This window comes from Silurus meridionalis, chromosome 6 (assembly GCF_014805685.1).
Source record: "Silurus meridionalis isolate SWU-2019-XX chromosome 6, ASM1480568v1, whole genome shotgun sequence".
Taxonomy (NCBI): domain Eukaryota; kingdom Metazoa; phylum Chordata; class Actinopteri; order Siluriformes; family Siluridae; genus Silurus; species Silurus meridionalis.
In genome coordinates, this window is record NC_060889.1 from 15,749,074 (window position 1) to 15,771,452 (window position 22,379).

At 37.9% G+C, this 22,379-nt stretch overlaps 2 protein-coding genes across 2 annotated transcripts; both read left to right on the plus strand.

Annotated features, from left to right (window-relative positions):
* The first annotated feature begins 527 nt into the window (after positions 1 to 527).
* ctdnep1b (CTD nuclear envelope phosphatase 1b) lies at positions 528 to 9,395 on the plus strand. Its single transcript, XM_046852015.1, has 7 exons — positions 528 to 1,035; positions 3,764 to 3,830; positions 4,318 to 4,436; positions 6,507 to 6,695; positions 7,154 to 7,265; positions 8,075 to 8,159; positions 8,237 to 9,395. The coding sequence occupies exons 1-7, from the start codon at positions 931 to 933 to the stop codon at positions 8,295 to 8,297; spliced, it is 738 nt and encodes a 245-aa protein (XP_046707971.1). The 5' UTR covers positions 528 to 930; the 3' UTR covers positions 8,298 to 9,395.
* A 3,815-nt stretch (positions 9,396 to 13,210) lies between these two features.
* gabarapb (GABA(A) receptor-associated protein b) lies at positions 13,211 to 16,590 on the plus strand. Its single transcript, XM_046852449.1, has 4 exons — positions 13,211 to 13,429; positions 15,121 to 15,199; positions 15,591 to 15,709; positions 15,864 to 16,590. Exons 1-4 carry the CDS (start codon positions 13,340 to 13,342, stop codon positions 15,927 to 15,929), a joined length of 354 nt encoding a protein of 117 aa, XP_046708405.1. The 5' UTR covers positions 13,211 to 13,339; the 3' UTR covers positions 15,930 to 16,590.
* Positions 16,591 to 22,379: the final 5,789 nt, after the last annotated feature.

Consider the following 22,379-nt stretch of genomic DNA (forward strand, 5'->3'; position numbering starts at 1 on the left):
CTAACTCTGATTCGCCACTTATTCTTCCTGACATGTTAAATCTCAGTCAGATTGCTTGTCCAAAATCTTTTTTCAAACCAAATGCTAACAAAGAGAATTTCAACTAAACTTTTGACTTATTGCTTTTTTCTTTCCCAGCTTTTGCTCCTTGTTTTCCTGTTGTCTTCGTGCAAGAGGTCCCATGCCACATCTAGGTATTTAGTTTGTAGGGAAAATGTTTTAATAGAGGCACTGCATTTTATCATTCCAAAAAAAAAACAAAAACAAAAAAAAAACATTTGCACTGAACTGATAAACTGTAAAATCGAATGCCACGCGTCATTTCGCAAAACGAAATAGCAGCTATCCTTCTTGTTAGGAAATCTCAAACACGCACATTGTAACCCTATTGGAATTGTTCACGTTTGTCTGACTTGTCAGTGCGTTTGTTTAGTTCTTGAGTAGAATTAAATAATAAGTATATTTAAAAAAAAATAAATGAAGGGTCTTTACGGAAGTGACGGTGGTTCCGGGTTTGGTTTGAGGTCTCTCAGAGTCTTTATGAGCTGAGCTTCTGCACCATTCACTGGTGAGGAGGCAACAGCGCCGTGTTTCAGCTCTGCTTGTGGACTGGACCTCATGTCACCTCAACAAGGCTGCTGCTCAGGGACGGATCAGATCACCCACTAGACTAACTAATTTTATTTTGTTTGGTTGAGCTGGACACTCATATTTATACCTAAACCGGTTTCTTTCACTAAAGAGCAACACCACACATGCACTTTCGGTTGCTGATTGTTTTGAACCGGTTTATGCAATAAGAGTTTGTCTCAAGGAAGACTGATGATCACAGACTCTTCTGGAAACTCCAGGTTGTAAATGAACTCATTCGGGTTCATCTGAAGTGATTTTAACACGGCGTGTACGGAGCTTCTTGGTGTTCTGGTTGATATGATAAAGACTCGGCAGTGTCTGCTGTGTGTTCGCACTTTCTTTGGCGTCACGTCCAGGTTATGGAGTTTATTCTTATACGTGCTCAGGAAACCTCTAAGAACCGTGAGTATGTTCTATATGAAGATTGGCCCGGAACAGTGCGACTAACAAAACCAGACCACATGCACTCTAAGTTTATTAATGCATCGTTTTACACACTGCTGCAGGAGATTTTATTTATTTTAAGCAAACACAAACACTCGCACCTGTCAATATGGCGATTCATTAAAAAGAAAATTGCTTGAATGTTTGTAGAAAGTTTTCTAATTGTAACTTTCCGTCTGCCATTACACTGCGTTAACGTCTATCTCTCTTCTGATTGGCTTAGAAGCACTTGCCCCGCCCACTCAAACCCAGCAGTGTACTATTACAATTCGGTTCTTACAAATCGAGTTCAGAGAAACTTAAAAAGCAGAAAACCTCCAGGATTTACAAAAATTAATTCGTCCATTTAAATCCTCTCCATGTTTGCAAATAGTTTTAAAATATTTATTAATCAATTAAAACCTAATTTTAATTTAGAACAGGCCTCCACTTTTTTTTTTTTTTTTTTTTTAAATAACCCAGGGATCCTTAATTCTCATTTAAATGTCAAATAATTTCTATAGACCCCCTTTAATATAGATGCATTCAATCAATATTTAAGTGTACAATAATTTTATGTATTTATTGTAAATAAAGTATTGAGTTTCTAAAAGTTCCACCAATAGAACACCACCAAAATGTCCAAATAAGCATAACATTTTTATTTTAATTTAAGCATTGCTTTACACTCAAAACTTTTAGGGCTAGGGTCTCACACAGTGATTTCAGCTTCTTATTGGATTGCTTGTTACTTATAATAATAAAAAAAAATGTGCATATGCTTTTAACCTACTCACAAATGTATTGGCTTCTGTTGCAAAAGGAAACTGTTAAACCACAGCAATAGTGTTTTTCTTTGTATGCATATATTTTCACAATGAGTTTCTTTCTCCTATTTTAAGATGCGCTTACAGTTTATTCAAATTGGCACCATGGCATCAATGCAGTGGTGCCAATTAAAATCTTTGTTTGTTCTAGTGATTACATTGTGTGCAGGTCAGAAGCTGATGAGAGGAAATGTTATAGTGAAAGGACATGTAATTTAAACATACATGGCCAAACTGAGCCAACTACTCTATTGTCCATTTGACCCAGAAATTAATTATTAAAGGTGAAGTCATTTGGATTTTCATACGTTTTGTACAAATAATTATATACAAATAGTAGTTACTTATGTAACGGTATTTAAGATGAAGAACTATGTATAAGATGATCCAACACCCCCTGTTGTTTTTCTGCTTCTTGTTTTTAGGATTTTGCCTTTTTGGGGTCTTGGACAATTTCACTTTTTTTTTTTTTTTATTATTTATTTACAAAAAATTTAAAAACAGTTTAAAAAGCAAAACAACTGGATAACAGTACAAGAGCCCAAATCAGAACAAACTAGCTGACTAACTGGCTTACTAGCTTAGTTTAGCATTCTATCTGCCTGAATCCTTTTACATCTTATAGTATATTGCACACAGTCACTCTCTTTCACTCCCCTCTTTTAAATTTTTTTTTTTTTACACCATTATGTATGTTCTCTCTCTTTTGTTCTGATTGACTGTCACCTTGCCAGTCACCCTGTAACCAGACCTCTTTCAAGTGCAGTGTGATGACGTTTGACATGTCGGAATCTTATGGCGTACAAATTTCCTGCCAATTTCAACCCTACACCTCTGGCAGAAGATAAAAAGAAAAGTATTTTTTTCTTACATGACTAAACGATATAAGTATATTTGTTAATTTTTAAGGAAAAAATTATTTTCAGTAGAGGTTTAATAAATACAGAAATGTTGGCCATGACTAAGCAGGGGTTGCAGTCAAGTTACAGTCAACCCCCAACATCTGATGGGGTCAGCTGGGCTCACAGACTGTGTGTAACTGCATTCAGTATGTGTTCAACGCCCAAAGGCTAGAACAAAACCTTCCCTTCAAAACACCATTCACCCGGGCTACCCCTTCTGTTTGCCCCTGCATTCCCACCAACTCCTAACCTTAAAGCTAATTTTAGCTAGAGTGAGAAGCATTCGGGGGGACGAACAGGACACAGAAGTGTAGGCGTCTCAGAAATGGAGGGAAAATATAACACAGAAGAATGACCCAAATTTTGTAGCCAGAGGTTAGACCCTGATCTCTGGCTATTTCATCATTATGTTTTGGTCTGTGTTTTGAATGACAGTGTATATGTTTTGATAACATGAATGATATTATCATGATGAATGAATGATGATATCTAAATGTTTGTGTGAATTTTAAACACCACCACAAAAAAAGGACACATTTTCTATTTGAGGTCTAATTGCCCACATTTCTGGATTTTGACTTTGCTTTTTTTTTTTTTTTTACACTATATTTTAAAAAAAAATGTATTCTCCAAAAAGAAATGCAGTCTGAATTGATTTGATGCTTTTGATCTGGACATTAAATGTTTTTTTTTTTTTTTTTTTTTTTTGACCAATATTCTGTAATAAATGTTTTTATTAATTCAAATTAAATCTATAAGTCTAAAGGATTTTACCTCATTCCTCTGGGGAAAGCTGTTAAGGCTCTATGTAAAGAAATAGAAATTAACCGTTTCAATCCAATTTTATTTGTATATCACTCGCATTTCTACATTCAAACGCTTATTTTTTTAAGATTATGCGTTTGAAGGTTTAAGACTTTTTATATTCTGCTGCCTTTGTCAGTTTCCTTGTTTTTTTTTCCCCCCTTCATATCCTAGATAATACAATATCAGACGGTGCGATATGACGCTTTACCCTTGTCACCGTTGTCTAGAACCAGACTCAGTGAGTATCTCTCGTTGTCTCTTCTCTTAATGTGTTTTATGAACTTTTTAAAAAGTTTTTTTAATTAGTTTATATCTATTTGTGTAACTCTTTCAATGATATACAATATCACCAAGTAGCTTTACAAAATATAAAGAATATAAAGATTGTGAATGGAGAGGAACCCGAGTAAAAAGGAAACCCAGCCCAGTCACAGAATCATGTTGAAGAATGCTGAGCACATAGCAATAGACTACAAAAAGCTTTATTTATTCACTTATTTATGTAAAAATAATATTAATTTAAAGAGCCTAGATCATGACAAAATACAAACTCTGCAAACAAGTGTTTTGACAGCAGCAGATGTACTTAGTCTCTCAGTAAATAATCTTAAAGCCTTTGAGACTTTGTTTTGCTGTACAGTTTTCAGCTCAGTTGCATACGGCGATGGAACATTTTACATATACATGTTCATTCCTGACCTGTGTATTTTTGTGTGTTTTGGCAGATGCAGTAAAGCGGAAGATTCTGGTTTTAGACCTCGATGAGACGTTGATTCACTCTCACCATGATGGCGTTCTGAGATCAACTGTACGACCTGGCACTCCACCAGACTTTATCCTTAAAGTAAGAATTTTGTTGCATTACAAAATAAATAAAATTTTTTGTGTAACTTCAAAAGACATCACATAACAACACGGACACAGCTGGGAGTATTGTTCAAAAAAGCTAATTGTGCAAATCATTTTAGTGAATATATTTCAAGTCAGGAGGCTTTTATTGTCATTTCTACTATACACAGTGGTACACAGTAAAAACGAGACAACGTTCCTCCAGAACCCTGGTGCTACACTAAACAACATAGAACTACAACACACAACATAAAGCTACATAAAGTGCATTGAGTGCAAACAGTGCAGATGAAAAACAGTACAGACAGACAGGCAACACAATAACGCATAACACATAACTCAGTAAACCTACTGTATACTCTGAATATACAGTACTGTGCAAAGAGGACTATAAAGACTATAACCGAGAGTAAATGTAAACAAACACAATGCAGTGCAAAAACAGCAGTAGCAGCAGTCAAGAGGTGCATATTTGTCTGGCTGTTAAAAATGATACTGGACACTGTGTACTGTCTGTGTCATGACCGTGCCCTGTGATGATGTAGATATTATTGCATTTGAATTTATATTACAGCACTATTGAAATATGTGTACAATAATTTTGGACTTTCTTTAACACATAAATCTAATGCTTCTCAATCTTCGATTTCTGGCCTGTCGCTGAGAAACACGGAGTTTGAGCTCCCTCCAAAGATTCTCTATTGGGTTTAGGTCTGGAGACTGGATAGGCCACACCAGAACCTTGATATGCTTCTTACAGAGCCACTCCTTGGTAATCCTGGCTGTGTGCTTCGGGTCATTGTCATGTTGGAAGACCCAGCCTCGACCCATCTTCAGTGGTCTAACTGAGGGAAGGAGGTTGTTCCCCAAAATCTCACAATACATGGCCCCGGTCATCCTCTCCTTAATACAGTGCAGTCGCCCTGTCCCATGTGCAGAAAAACCACCCGAAAGCATGATGCTACCACCCCCATGCTTCACAGTAGGGATGGTGTTCTTGGGATGGTACTCATCATTCTTCTTCCTCCAAACATGTTTAGTGGAATTATGACCCAAAAGTTCTATTTTGGTCTCATCTGACCACATGACTTTCTCCCATGACTCCTCTGGATCATCCAAATGGTCATTGGCAAACTTAAGACGTGCCTGGACATGTGCTGGTTTAAGCAGGGGAACCTTCCGTGCCATGCATGATTTCAAACCGTGACGTCTTAGTGTATTACCAACAGTAACCTTGGAAATGGTGGTCCCAGCTCTTTTCAGGTCATTGACCAGCTCCTCCTGTGTAGTTCTGGGCTGATTTCTCACCTTCCTTAGGATCATTGAGACCCCACGAGGTGAGATCTTGCATGGAGCCCCAGTCCGAGGGAGATTGACAGTCATGTTTAGCTTCTTCCATTTTCTAATGATTGCTCCAACAGTGGACCTTTCTTCACCAAGCTGCTTGGCAATTTCCCCGTAGCCCTTTCCAGCCATGTGGAGGTGTACAATTTTGTCTCTAGTGTCTTTGGACAGCTCTTTGGTCTTGGCCATGTTAGTAGTTGGATTCTTACTGATTGTATGGGGTGGACAGGTGTCTTTATGCAGCTAACGACCTCAAACAGGTGCATCTAATTTAGGATAATAAATGTAGTGGAGGTGGACATTTTAAAGGCAGACTAACAGGTCTTTGAGGGTCAGAATTCTAGCTGATAGACAGGTGTTCAAATACTTATTTGCAGCTGTATCATACAAATAAATAGTTTAAAAATCATATATTGTGATTTCTGGATTTATTTATTTTTTTTTTTTAGATTATGTCTCACAGTGGACATGCACCTACGATGACAATTTCAGACCCCTCCATTATTTCTAAGTGGGAGAACTTGCAAAATAGCAGGGTGTTCAAATGCTTATTTTCCTCACTGTACATTTAACTTTGAGACACGATGACCTGCAATACCTACTTTTTAACTGGACCATCACTCTGGTATCTCAACACTCTGATAATATCCAGAATTATTAGTTTAAAGGTACTATAAAGATTTCACATTTTCCTCTTCTACTCCTCTTGTGGTGTTTTTAGGTGGTTATAGACAAGCACCCAGTCCGATTCTTTGTGCATAAAAGGCCCCATGTGGACTTCTTCCTGGAGGTGGTCAGTCAGTGGTACGAGCTTGTAGTTTTCACTGCTAGCATGGAAATCTACGGCTGTGCAGTTGCAGACAAGCTGGACAACAACAAAGGCATCCTGAAACGCAGATACTACAGACAGGTGACTCTCTGAAATACCTCGTTCTCATGCTCACTCTTCATGATAGACAGTTCTGTACAAAGCATAAGGCAGACAAAATTAGACAACACTTACAAATGCACGTGCAGCTCATGCATCTTTTGTTTTCTATGGAATCTCTGAATTAGTTGGCAGATAAAATGAAAATTCATAATCACTGAACAATCTATTCTGTATTAACCATGTGTTTACTATATTATTATGGGTTATAATTTCTTTGGAAAGCATATCTCCATGTATTGAACTATAGCACTGCATGATAGTTAACATCTAAACAGTGTATTATACATTGAATAGGGAATTTGGCACATCGCATCTCTCGTGCCTGCTGCTCACTTTGTTGTTTATGTATATTTGTATAAATTTATGCCTAAAGGATGCACTACTACCGATAATCATTTCATTGTCTTTTTATTTTTTTTATTTTTTTTTTTATTTAGCATTGCACACTGGAGCTGGGAAGTTATTTAAAAGACCTGTCCGTCATACATACTGATCTTTCCAGTATATCAATTCTGGACAATTCGCCTGCAGCGTATCGCAGTCATCCAGGTACACCATCTACCTATTACTTATATTCTGTCTCTCATGACCATCTGATTATCACTTGGGTCAATATCTTTTACAAATATGTATTTGTATGAGAATATTTGATGTTTTTATTTCTTCATTCCTTTCCTATTAATGCCTTTTAAAATATTTGATATATAATATAATTTCATATACTTTAATGTATTTATGCCAATAAATTACATTGCACGGTGGTGAGCAAGAGTATTAGCATGTGGGCACATGTGCAAGAGTACATAGTCAATTCGGTCTCCGCATTTTCCCATGTTTAAGGTTGGCTGCCCACATGCACATGGTTGTACTTTCAGTATGTAATCTTGTGAAATCACATAGTACTTCACAGCAAGTATTAAATGGCTTGAATTTACAAGCTCACAATGGGCCTCCAAGCTCTTGCCTTAAAATACTCTACTCCGAAATGTCATTTATTCATGGCTGCAAAGTCACACAAGGACATAAGCACAGCATAATATTTGCTCTTTTCCATTCACGTTGAACTTCACACGTTTGTTTAGCCCAATTTTTATTATTATTATTTTTTTATATATACTGGTTGAGGGTTTTTACATTGACTGTATTGAGACTAAATCTATATGAAAGGGTATGATGAGACTGCAACTTTAGCACACTATAGGTTTTTCAGTTTTCTATTCATATATTAAAGAGATTAAACATTGTGTAAAGTCTTTATCAGCTTCAGACTCTGTATATAAGTGCTGTATCAGTATTGGTAGCGGACATTTTTTTTTTCTTAAGCACTTTTGTACCGTAAATGATTTTATTTTTCACAGACAATGCAATACCTATAAAATCATGGTTCAGTGATCCCAGTGACACAGCACTTCTTAACCTTCTGCCAATGTTGGATGCATTAAGGTAAGGATTTGAGCATAAATTGCAGAATTGCATTCTTTAAATGTCAAACTTTGTTTAAAACATGTCTGTTTCTACAGGTTTACAGCTGATGTTCGGTCCGTCCTTAGTCGAAACCTGCACCAGCATCAACTTTGGTGATTGTCCTACTGAGAGATGTTGTTTTGTTTGTTTTGTACTTTTTCCCATTCAGACTCTGTCCCTCAGTTCTGATCCCTCTTTTTATGACCCCGAAACATCTGAACTTGAAGGATGTAAAGAACATTGAGAACACGTTTACCCTCGGTGCCCTTTCCATCTTCAAACTGGAGTCGCTGTTTGAAATTTCTTTTAGAATAATGTATAAGGTCTGCACACACAACCACGGGTACAGAGGCAGAGCCGTCAAAAAATGGTTTTATTCACGCAGTGCCATGTTTTTAATCTGACAGATTTTAGGAGTCTGCTCTTCTCAGGATATTGTGATGGACAGTGTTCTTTTACTGCTATGAATATGTGGATGAGCAGTAATTTGGAGTCCTTTTTTATACTCTCCTTTCTTTCTCTTGAGTGAAGGCTTTGTAGCCGATAATTTGGGAAAGTAAATGCCGAAAGGTGCTTTTTATTTTATCTTTTTGGTGAGGGGGTGTAACAAGAATCCACTTTAACTCTACAATGAGTGAGCATGGAGACATGTATTTTAATAAGAATATATAATTTTGGACTTGAATAAGTGGTACATCCTTTGAACAGATTTCTTGATCTGTACAAGTTCCCATTTACAACACTTTATATTTTGTGATTAATGTAAAGATTCCTTCATTTCAATTGGTCAAACAATTATTGTTGTTGAGCTGTTGTTTAGGTGCCATCGTTGAATAGAAGAGTTTTTACTGGTTTATGTATTAATGGCCATCTTTAAGTTGGTCATTTTATAAGACTAGTCTAATTTCTATTTTATTTTTTTTATATATATGACTCCGATATTAGTTTTTTTTTTTTTTTATGAATTGTATTATTCTGAACAGCATAAGGTAGCAGCAGCAGTCTGGTTAAGTCTTTAGAAGTAAAAAGAAATGGCATTTATAAAGACATGCAAGGAATGAATATTGTGTTGTAAGCCTGTATAAATGTACAAAACGTTGACTGAGCAGTTGCCATTTTTTTTTTGCCTGCTAGATTGTAAACAATATTCAGTTCAAATCACAGAGCAGCTCTTTTTGAACTGCAGACCTGACATTAATAAAACACATGACCATGTGAGGTTTGTTTGTGACTTATGACTTTTGCAGGTTCTCAAAGATGCTTAGAAAAAAATTACCAGTCAGTTTTCTTATAAATTACATAAAGTGTACCTCAGATTACTGTTTCCAAATATTGACTATTTAGTTTAATGCTTTTTTTTACTGCACTTTATAGCAGATGCTTAAAATGTAAGTATTTACTTTCATTATTTCATGGGGCAGCTCTGTTTTACTGGGTTTTGGTTTTTAACCACATGTTAAGATTTGGGGCACATGTGGTTATTATTTGGTACATTTGGCCAATACAGGATGGCATGGCTGAATGAACCTGGGCCAAATATGAAAATGTTTAAAATGAGTACTCATTTTAAACACAGGTGTGGCCCACATTTATGCATATGACGCACTACAAAAAGTGTTTAGATATGATTGGCTGACCTTTTTATTAACCACATCTAAACTGGCGCTGTTTGTGAGTGTTTGCTATGGTGAGGTATGGACTGCCACAAAGTTACGGGGGGAAAAAAGGTTGTGATGTTTTTTAATTGGTGATTATTTCTGAAAACTTTTTTTTAAGGGTTTGTGGTTAGTTTGCTTAGAGGTAAACTGAGATAAATCACGGTCAGATTGTTATTCCTTTTAAAATAGTTAAAATTTACTGTGTTTTAAGTATTCTGATCATATTGGCAATGTACTCTTGATGAATAACAGTGGTATTTTAAGAAATATTTATATTGTAGCTGTTTATTTTTTTCGTGTTGGTATGATTTGCACAACACTGAATTCTTCCCTTGTTATGCTGAAATACACACAGAAGCACTTATTTAAATGGTTTTTAATATGTATTTGTTTTCCCTTTTTAAAATTGACAGTAGTAAACGAATTTAAATTATTTAAATGATTGATGATAGGGTTTGCCTATCAAAATTTATCATGCCTGTTACTTGGCACATGGTGAGAAATTTTCCCTTGGATGGAAATCCAGACCACAGAAGGGCAACAATCCAAACTCACTGAAATCTAGAGGCAGTTTAGCAGAGTGACTGCCTACCTGCATATTATTTTTTTTTGCCAGTGGAAAAAAAAGTCAGCAACCTAGATAAAAACCACATTAAGATTGTTGGAACATGTTACATTCCACACAGACAGTACACTGTGCTCAGAACCCAAGTATTGTGGCAAATATCACTAACCAAGCCATGTGGTTTAGATTTACCTGATTATTACACCACTCTGATTTACAATGTTGAATTTCTCTCTGGGATCAATAAAGTGAATTATCTAATGTTATGGCGTAACCCAGCCAACTCTTCGCACCGGTCCCATGCCCGGATAAATAGGGAGGGTTGTGTTAAGAAGGGCATCCAGCGTAAAACGTGTGTCAAATCAAATATGCGGAGCACGAATCAGAATTTCATACTGGATTGGTCGAGGCCCTGGTTACCAGGAGGAGAAGGAGAGGAGGAAGACGTCTACAGAGACAGCAGGGATGTTTGTACTATGCCTGGTAAATGTAGGAGATGCAACCTGAAGGAGATTGGAGACTGTAAGGTGTTGGCAGGGGATAGTGGAGCTAGACAGCTTTGGATGGTGGTCTGTAGGATATTTTTGGAGGTGAAGAAGAAGAGGAGGAGAGTGAGGACTGAAAGAAGAATACGATGGTGGAAACTGAAGGAGGAAGACTGTAGTGTGAGATTTGGGGAAGAGGTCAGACAGGAGCTCGGTGCTGGTGAAGAGGTGCTGGATGATTGGGCAACTACTGCAGAAGTGATAAGGGAGACAGCTAGAAAGGTACTTGGTGAGATCTAGAAATAGAAAGGAAGACAAAGAGACGTGGTGATGGATTGAGGAAGTGCAGGAAAGCATAAGGAGAAAGAGGTCGGCAAAACAGAAGTGGGATCCACAGAGTGATGAGAAAAGTAGGCAGGAGTACATTAAGATGTAGCAGCAGGTAAAGAGGGATGTGGCGAAAGCCAAGGAAAAGGCATACGAGGAGCTGTATGAGAAGTTGGACACTAAGGAAGAAGAAAATAATTTGTACCGATTGTCCAGGCAGAGGGACTGAGCTGGGAAGGATGTGCTGCAAGTTAGAGCAATAAAGGATGGAGATGGAAATGTGTTGACTAGTGAGAAGAGTGTGTTGAGAAGGTGGAGGGAGTATTTTGAGCAGCTAATGAACAAGGAAAATTAGCGAGGGTGAAGAGTGGTTGATGTGGAGATGGTGAAGCAGGAAGTGGATAGGATTAGTAAGGAGGAAGTGTGGAAAGTTTGTTGGACCAAATGACACCAGTAAAAGCATGGAGATGTTTGGGAGAGATGACATTGGGGTTTTTAGCCAGATTGTTCAACAAGATTCTGGGAGGTGAGAGGATGCCTGAGGAATGGAGAAGGAGTGTGCTGGTACCGATCTTTAAGAATAAGGGAGATGTGCAGACCTGCAGCACTACAGGGGAATCAAGTTGATCAGTCACACCATGAAGTTATGGGAAAGAGTAGTGGAAGCCAGGCTGAGAGAAGAGGAGATATCCGTGAGCAACAGTATGGTTTCATGCCAAGAAGAACACCACAGATGCGTTATTTGCTTTGAGAATGTTGATGGAGAAGTATAGAGAAGGTCAGAAGGAGTTGCATTGTATGTTTGTGGATTTAGCGAAAGCGTATGACAGGGTGCCGAGAGAGGAGTTGTGGTATTGTATGAGGAAGTCAGGTGTGTCAGAGAAGTATGTGAGGATTAGAAATTAGCTTATTAGAGGGACCACGCATGTAGGACGTTTTGGGTACAAAGTGAGAGAGGCCTGACTGAGATGGTTTGGACCTGTGCAGAGGAGGGATAAAGGGTATATTGGTAGGAGAATGCCGAGGATGAAGCCACCAGGAAGAAGGAAAAGAGGAAGGCCAAGGAGGAGGTTTATGGATGTGGTGAGGGAAGACATGCAGATGTAGAGGACAGAGTAGTATGGATGATTCACTGTGGCGACCCCTAATTAGAGCAGTCAAAAAAAGGAGGAGAAGAAGAAGAAGATCTAATGTTATGGAGCAACACATATTGTTGTTTTAAAAGAACATTCTGATTCTGTTGTTTTTTTCCAAGGTTAGGGGAACGTTAATGGTGCAGTTTTATTACCTTTGGTGTGCCAGCCATTGATGGCCACATATGGGCCTGGTCTCAGGTGTGCAAACATTCAACATAAGGCCCAGGTGTAAACTTTTTAAAACCATAGCACAATTCCGGGGCTGATGTAGCTGTCTTATGGCATTGCATTGTCTATACAAACATAATCCATAAACAGTGTTGTTCTGCTTTCCATCACTGACCATTGGCACAAAGTTGCCAGGTGTGCGTTATGCAATGCGGACGCAGTCTATTTGCATAATACGGCAATTGCAAAATTATGCTTTAAAAACCTCTTAGTTTCTGAAGGTATATTTTATACATTTTAACAGTATTACAGAAGCACTACTAAATGAGCGTATCGCGTCTGGGTTGTTTCGTATTTCGCTCCAAACATACAAAAAATAAATAAATCCGTTTCACTACTTGTCTAAACGTTGACCTGGCAACCCGAATTCTCCCCACCCACTAATCATAATGACGGCATAAACACTGACCTAATCACTACTTTGTAGCTCTCCGCGCTCTTGTGGTTTTACAGTGTAGGCCATGAGAAAATAGGACATATACTACTAGTATAATGAAAAACTTATAAAAATAAAACATTGATGTGATCACATCTATTTCTTTAAAACTGTCGATTTGAAATCAAATAGCAGTTTCACAGCAGGTGTCAGTGAAGCTGAAGATAATATCATTGTTTGACGCATGCATTGTTATTGTATTCATCCGCGGTAAAACCCCCGGTCACAAAAACAGCGCTGCTAGTTGAAGTGTGCCACTCTGCTTTACAGATCATCGCTTATCAGTAACGTTAATTACGCTGCCGCCTCTGACACCGAGCTACAATGAAGTTCCAGTATAAAGAGGAACATTCGTTCGAGAAGAGGCGATCAGAGGGAGAGAAAATCAGGAAGAAATACCCAGACAGGGTTCCTGTAAGTAGCTGCACCCGCTCACCTTGCTAACAGCTGGTTTCAACTAGAACTAGAAACTGGAGCGTGTAAACCTTCGTATTAAAAATATATTCAACAATTTCTGTTTTATTTGGTTAAGGATAAAAATTTGAGGTTGAAATATGGATAGGTGATTAAAATATTAGATTGCGTCATGTTTAGCTAAGTACATGGGTTAGTAAGCTAGCATGTCCAGCTAGTCGCTTCTGTTTACTGTAACATCATGGAGGACTTTTGTCAATCAGTATTAAGATGACCTGAGAGCAAGTTCAGCATGATAATTCGCGAAATAAATTATATAAAGATAACTGTGGGAGGATATTTAAAGCATTAATGTCTGTTAGTTGAAGGTCTTTGTGTTTTGTACTTGATGCAGTCTACAGGAAGTCATCTGAGGTGGGTGATTTGTGCACATTTTTATAGTATTTCTGACCTATAAACAAAGTATAATTAATTGCTGCACATTACAGGGTGTAAATAAGAATCAGATCTACGTTTATATAACGTTTTATATATATGTTTTCTTTCTCCCACAGATGTTGGTTCCTCCTCCCCCACCAGAGTGTATATAGCCTTTGTTTCTAGTTCTCTCCCAGCAATAAGACAGCTTTCAGTGTTACCTTTCATCCATATATACAAAGCTGTCCATTAAAATCTGTGTTCTTTAACTCTGATATAAGTTATGGATATAAAACCATTACGAAGGAGTGCGTTCGGTGTCACGAAGAACCACTATATAAATAACTTTAATTTTCTTTTTTAGAAAAGGCCAGTCTGATTGCACGTAAACCCAGGAATGATTAAAAAAACCTTGCGCAATGCTGAAGATGGGCACTGGGACTGTTCTGTTTTGAATGGTTTAGGGTGTATGATAATCCAAATATTTGTGGGCCATGTAAACAAACATGTCAAGTAAGCCAACTGTGACAATAAAGAAGGGGAAATATCATCGTAGTAGTGCTTACTGTTATAAATTTTTGTGTATATAAAAAATAGGCCAAATCCTTGTATCATTTTCTTTTGTAAAAATGATTTAATAACACCCGTAATCTCTTACTTGCCAGCATTTGTAGCATGTTGTCATTATAAGCTTACAGGAGACAATGTGTCAAAAACATGAACGTAAAAACCGCATTAAATAGGCATTTTATTTAATTATGGCCTGCATTGCCGTCCTACTCAGTGTTTGACTGATTGACATTGTGTATAGTAAAGTTACAAAAATGCTGAGTATCAGATTATTAACGTAACACCTTTTATAAGAACCACAGCGTTTTTAGCATCGTGTATGGTGAAACTAAGGTTGCTGTAGCATGATAGAGGTGTATTAAAACAGCTGAAGTAAGGAAAGTGACTGGGTAACAGTATAAAGGGGTAGAAGGTATTAAATAAATTGATTGTATATATATATATATATATATATATTAATAAAGTAATCATCTGAAGATACAACACTACTGTAACTTGGAAATTGTGGCCTTGTAACAACTGTAGATGAAATACATGCTAATATTATTTGTGTCCTTTGTAGGTGAAATGAGAGTACAGCTTCGGTCCATTATTCAATTGATTTCACTAAGGTTTCCTGAACCTTCACTAATCTGAACCTCTGAATGTATCCGTGCCGGATCTGTATATGCACTTACGGTTTCTGCTTTTTGTTTTTGCATTAGGTAATTGTCGAAAAAGCTCCCAAAGCCAGAATAGGAGATCTGGATAAGAAGAAATATCTGGTCCCGTCAGATCTCACAGGTGAGCAAACCAATACAGAGAAGAAAAAAACCCACAAGTGCTAAATCTAAAACATAACTTATTCCCTGTTAATAGTTCAAAGGTCTTTCGGTAGTTGTTTCTACCTTATATAATATGCATGTATAATATTTAACGAGAGAGTTCTTACACTGTTGGCCAATAGAAACTCGAGACCTCATTGGCTGTAATTCATGCAGTGATATAATTAGTGAAGGCATTATTCAGCTCCTGACACGGCTGCAAAGAAACGACTGCCTCGTTAGTCAGACTGAATCGATTATACAACCAGACCCCGGAGTGAAACGAGTGAATTTATTGGTATTCTGTTCACATCTTTTGTTGTTAAACAGGGGAAAGTCACATTCTCTGTCATGTCTGTGTTTCTCTGCAGTCGGCCAGTTCTATTTTCTTATTCGAAAACGAATCCACCTGAGGGCCGAAGATGCTCTGTTCTTCTTCGTAAACAATGTCATTCCTCCTACCTCTGCAACCATGGGCCTGTTATACCAGGTATGTCACGTGTGAAACCTTTCTTTCATACTTTTTGTGATTGTCCCTGTTGTTCACGGTTTCTCGTTCTTATTATAATACTTTTATTGACTTGAGCAATTATATATATTTTGTTCTCTCTCTCTCTCTCTCTCTCTCTCCTCTCCCTCTCCAGGAGCATCATGAAGAGGATTTTTTCCTCTACATCGCCTACAGTGATGAAAGTGTGTACGGAGAATAGAACCAAAGGGAAACCCCCATTTCCACCTCCTTTTCCTTCCTTTTACATACATATATAAAACCAATTAAGGCAGCCTAGAGTTCAGAGCTTCTGACATCAAATGCACTTTTATTCTTTATTTCTGTTTTCTTTCTGGAGCTTGCTGTAGTTTTTGGGAATTTGGTACATGAAGGTAATTTTTCTTTATACCATAATTTTTTTCTGATATAGCTTTTATTACTGGCCCCTAGCTGACACTTATATTTTTTCACCACTTGGCAGCAAACCCTCAGATGGAGCTCCAATGCTAAAATTAGTTTGCCTAGATTTTGAATTTGGCCTTTGTTTCACTAAACGTGAATAGTTTCCCTAGAGCTTGGAAATATATACATATGTTTTGGGGCATTGCGCATAAGTGCTGCTGATGAGCCATTTGCTTAACCAAAAACAGTCAGCTTTGTTTCAGAATAATATTTTACTATAAATATTCACTGAGTTATTGTACCTGGATATCTCTAGGTAATTTGATTTGAGAGTGTATATCTTATTTGATTTATTTAGCTATTTTATTCTTTGTTTTTTTTGTTTGTTTTTCTTCTTATTTTTTTCGTTTGAACTCGGTATTCAGCTGCATTTCTAATACCCTTAAATTGAGGTGACAATATAAACTAAACATGATCTATCACTGTATGTTTGTCCTGTTTCTTACAATACACTTTGGTTAGTTTGGTCTGAACAATTCAAGTGAAGCAACAGCTTCATATTCGTCACACTTATATTATTGTTTAAATAAGGGCTGTGGTGGGACTGGAGCGTATCCTGGGAACACTGGGAGGTGGGAATACACAGTGCTCCATCATAATCACTCAATAATTTACACATTTGTACACTTAGGAACAAAAACTGGTGTTTTTCTGCTCCTGCACTTAAAATTGTTCTTGAAACCTGAAGCGGTTGTCCTTAGGGTTTACTGAAGTCTTAATATATGAAGCTTTTGTTCAGTGTTTGCCAGATATGAGGTCGATGCTAGGAGTTTTCTTTTCCCAGAGCCAAAGCCGGTGCCTTCTTGTTCTGGGGAAGGCAGTGAAGTACTTATGACAAAAAGCTACATGTCCACAAAATGCGCTCTCATAATTTGCAGCAGCATAATGTGGCAGGGGGGAAAATGGCGAATTCCGAACATATATATATATATATATATATATATATATATATATATATATATATATATATATATATATATATATATAATGTATATATATATATATATATATATATATATATATATATATATATATATATATATATATATATATATATATATATATATATATATTAGTATACTAAAATGTATTCTTATTATTTTGCCATGAATTGCTAGTACAATGTGTTCTGATATTTATTTGTCAAACACATGTCTTGTTTGTTGTGTTTGAAGGCCTACTATTGGCTGTTAACAATGAATGCAGGTAATTAACGCTATAACTATTAAATACAACCAAAAGCTTAGATCATTATTAAACTTTAAAGTTTGTAAAATTGTACATTTTTAAATAGTCGAATCCAAATGCACTTGGTTTTGAAAATTTAATTTCTGTTCCTGAACTTTAAAATATTTTTTGATTTAAAGCCATAGGTTGGTTATACTGAATAACTATTTGAACTAGCTGGATTTCTCTTTTTTAATAAGTTTAAATATTCCACATTTTGCTGAATTAAAATACATTTAAATCAGTGCTGGAAACTGGCACACTGCAACACCTCGGGGTGAAATGGAATGCTGGCAGTACACAGGCCTCCTGACCCGAGTGGTACCCAGAGGTGGGAAGTACAAATACTTTGTTACTCTACTTAAATTCGATTTTTTCCTGGCTCTCACACACCACAGATGTAGACTAGTTTACGAAGCTCACAATGAGCAAAGCAGAAGGCAAGAGGTCTGGGGTTAATGTGGATGAGACAGAGGGAGACAGTGATGTGAACATTACTGAGAACAGAGACATTTTTGATCAACTGATCATCATCATCTTTTCTCTGCTTGGGTTCTATATGGTGGCTGTTCAGCCTGAATACATTCATTAGGTAGTAATTCAAGATTAGTTTTGTATTAATTTAGTCATTTGGGCTGTCAAAATGAAGGCGTTAATAACGCAAAATCATTTTAAAGGCACTAATTTAACGCATGATTGACGCGGCGTGCATTTCTGTTTGACCATTTTGGTAAACATATAAATAAGTATAAAAGACACAATATTAAAACCTTGAACGCAACACATTTATTCACGACGTCCTAGTTTAGTCAGATAAAATAAATACAAAAAAACTTTTTTTTCAATCAGTAAACATGTTTTACTGATGCGCCAAGTCTCAAATCAGACTCGTTTTTATCGTACAGATAAAAGCAATACATCATTCCAATCTGTAAAGGGTCTACATTTATTTCTATACACTCACAATAACAACAAAACGCTGTGCTTTGAAAACAGACAGGGGGCGCTTTCTGTCGTCTCTGTCATCTATTCACATATACCGTATATATATATATATATACAGAGGTGGCAAAAGTACACACATCCATTACCTAAGTAGAAGTACAGATACTCATGTTTTGAAATACTCGGGTAAAAGTTGAAGTACTGATTATAACTTTTTACTTAGGTGAAAGTAAAGAAGTCTTGGCTCTGACATGTACTTAAGTAAAAAGTAGTTATTACTTCTACCTGTTTTAGCTGTTAACTGGACCTCACATCATATTAATATTTGATAGATAGATAGATAGATAGATAGATAGATAGATAGATAGATAGATAGAACATTGTCATTGCATAGTACAGGTACAAAGCAACGAAATGCAGTTTGGCATCTACCAGAAGTGCAAAAAGTAGCAATCGTGCAAATAGTGCAGAATAATATGTAGCATATGTACAGCATGTGATATATATGTGAGCATATGTACAGTGATTAAATATTAAGGCTATAACAGTGCAGAGATGTGTGGACATCATTAAGAGCCTTTGCTATGTTTCCACACGGACAGTTATTGAGGTGATACCGGAGAAACTGCACCTCTTCAAGTCAAGAAGCTTTTATATTTATAATCATAGACATTTTACAGATTTGAATGATTTATTGTTTTTATCTGTACGATCAATAAAGACAGTCATTTATGTTCGTTTCGCCATTATGAGGGAAAAAACGCCACCCAGAGGATTAATTGTGTAAAACATGGTGGATTTGGTGTTTGATTTGAGACTTGGCGCAGAAATAATACAAAAGTTTACTGATTAAAATTATTTTTCGGTGTTTATTTATTTATTTTTATATCTAAGTAAAAAAAAAAGGACGTCGTGAATGTTGTGTATGTATTGCTGGAGGTTTTAATTTCGCCTCTTTTCTTCTTCTTCTTCTTTCGGCTGCTCCCATTAGGGGTCGCCACAGCGGATCATCCGTCTCCATACCACCATGTCCTCTACAGTTGTGTTCAAAATTATTCAACCCCCAATGCTGTAAATGGTTTTAGGGAATTTAGTGTACATTTGTAATTGTATTCAGAATGAAATCCTACAAGGACTTCTTAAAGAACCATATGCAACTAAAATGACATCAATTAGTTTTGTAATACAGTAGTAAATGTTTCTTTTGTGAATTCTTCATTGACATAATTATTCAACCCCTTAAAGACTACCACTCTGAAGAACAGAGGTTCAATGAAGTGTTTTCAATCAGGTATTGAAAACACCTGTGGATATCAGGGAGCAGCAATAAAGCCTAATAAGCACCAATTAGGCAGCTTTAAAATGACTGTGATACTCAGCTCCTTCTAGACATTTACTGGTGTGGTTACAAACATGGTGAGGTCAAGAGAATGGTCCAGGAAGACAAGAGAACAGGTGATTACTCTTCACAGGAAGGGCAATGGCTATAAGAAGATTGCAAAGATGTTAAACATACCAAGAGACACCATAGGAAGCATCATTCGCAAATTCAAGGCAAAGGGCACTGTTGAAACGCTACCTGGTCGTGGCAGAAAGAAGATGCTGACTTCGACTGCTGTGCACTACCTGAAGCGTAGAGTGGAGAACAGTCCCCGTGTGACTGCTGAGGAACTGAGAAAAGATTTGTCAGATGTGGGTACTGAAGTTTCTGCTCAGACAATACGGCGCACCCTGCGTAATGAAGGCCTCCATGCCAGAACTCCCAGGCGCACCCCCTTGCTGTCCCCAAAGAATAAGAAGAGTCGACTGCAGTATGCCAAAAGTCATGTGGACAAACCACAGAAGTTTTGGGATAGTGTTCTGTGGACTGATGAAACAAAATTAGAACTGTTTGGGCCCATGGATCAACGCTATGTTTGGAGGAGGAAGAACAAGGCCTATGAAGAAAAGAACACCTTGCCTACTGTGAAGCATGGCGGGGGGTCAATCATGCTTTGGGGCTGTTTTGCTTCTGCAGGTACTGGGAAGCTTCAGCGTGTGCAAGGTACCATGAATTCTCTTCAGTACCAGGAGATATTGGATGACAATGTGATGCAGTCCGTCACAAACCTGAGGCTTGGAAGACGTTGGACCTTTCAACAGGACAATGATCCCAAGCATACCTCCAAGTCCACTAGAGCATGGTTGCAGATTAAAGGCTGGAACATTTTGAAGTGGCCATCGCAGTCACCAGACTTAAATCCGATTGAGAACCTCTGGTGGGACTTAAAGAAAGCAGTTGCAGTGTGCAAGCCTAAGAATGTGACTGAACTGGAGGCTTTTGCCCATGATGAATGGGCGAAGATACCCGTAGATCGCTGCAAGACACTTGTGTCAAGCTATGCTTCACGTTTAAAAGCTGTTATAACTGTAAAAGGATGTTGTACTAAGTACTAAGATTGAATGTCACTTGGGGGTTGAATAAAACTGATAATGATGTGAGCTCAGAAAAGACATTTGTGGTTATTTCATTATAAATGTTATGTTATATTTGTCTGACCTACACGTGCCTCTTTGATTTAATTGTAAGCAGGATGACTGAATGATCATAATCAATGTCAAACCGACCAAAACAATCAATTTCAGTGGGGGTTGAATAATTTTGAACACAACTGTACATCTGCCTCTTTTACACCAACTACCTGCATGTCTTCCCTCACCACATCCATGAACCTCCTCCTTGGCCTTCCTCTTTTCCTCCTACCTGGTGGCTCTATCCTCAGCATTCTTCTACCAATATAATTCATGTCCCTCCTCTGCACATGTCCAAACCATCTCAATCTCGCCTCCCTCACCTTGTCACCAAAACATCCTACATGCGCTGTCCCTCTAATAAACCCATTTCTGATCTTATCCATCCTCGTCACTCCCAACGAAAACCTCAACATCTTCAGCTCTGCTACCTTTAGCTCCACCTCCTGTCTTTTACTCAATGCCACTGTCTCTAATCCATTCAACATCGCAGGTCTCACCACAGACCTATAAACTTTCCCTTTCATTTTTGCAGATACCCTACTATCACAAATCACTCCTGTCACTCTTCTCCACCCACTCCACCCTGCCTGCACTCTTTTCTTCACTTCCCTAACACACTCTCCATTACTTTGCACTGTTGACCCCAGGTACCTGAACTCCTCCACCTTCTCCAGCTCTTCTCCCTGCAACCGCACCACTCCACTGCCCTCCCTCTCATTCACACACATGTATTCTGTCTTACTCCTACTGAGTTTCATTCCCCTTCTCTCCAGCGCATACCTCCACCTCTCCAGGCTCTTCTCAGCCTGCTCCCTACTCTCACCACAAATCACAATATCATCCGCAAACATCATAGTCCAGGGAGACTCCTGTCTGACCTCGTCCGTCAACCTGTCCATCACCACTGCAAACAGGAAAGGGCTCAGGGCCGATCCTTGATCCAACCTTCACCCTGAACCAGTCTGTCATACCTACTGCACACTTCACTGCCGTCACACTGTCCTCATACACGTCCTGCACCACCTTTACATACTTTTCCGACACACCTGACTTCCTCATACAATACCACAACTCCTCTTTCGGCACCCTATCGTACGCCTTCTCTAAATCCACAAATACACAATGCAATTCCTTCTGTCCTTCTCTGTACTTCTCCATCAACATTCTCAAAGCAAATAAGGCATCTGTGGTGCTCTTCCTCGGCATGAAACCATACTGTTGCTCACAGATGGTCACCTCTTCTCTCAGCCTGGCTTCCACTACTCTTTCCCATAACTTCATGGTGTGACTGATCAATTTAATTCCCCTGTAGTTACTGCAAGACTGCACATCTCCATTATGCTTAAAGATCGGTACCAGCACACTTCTTCTCCATTCTTTAGGCATCTTCTCACCTTCCAAAATCCTGTTAAACAATCTGGTCAAAAACTCCACTGCCATCTCTCCTAAACATCTCCACGCTTCTAACGGTATGTCATCTGTTTCAACCGACTTTCCACTCTTCATCCTCTTAATCGCTGCT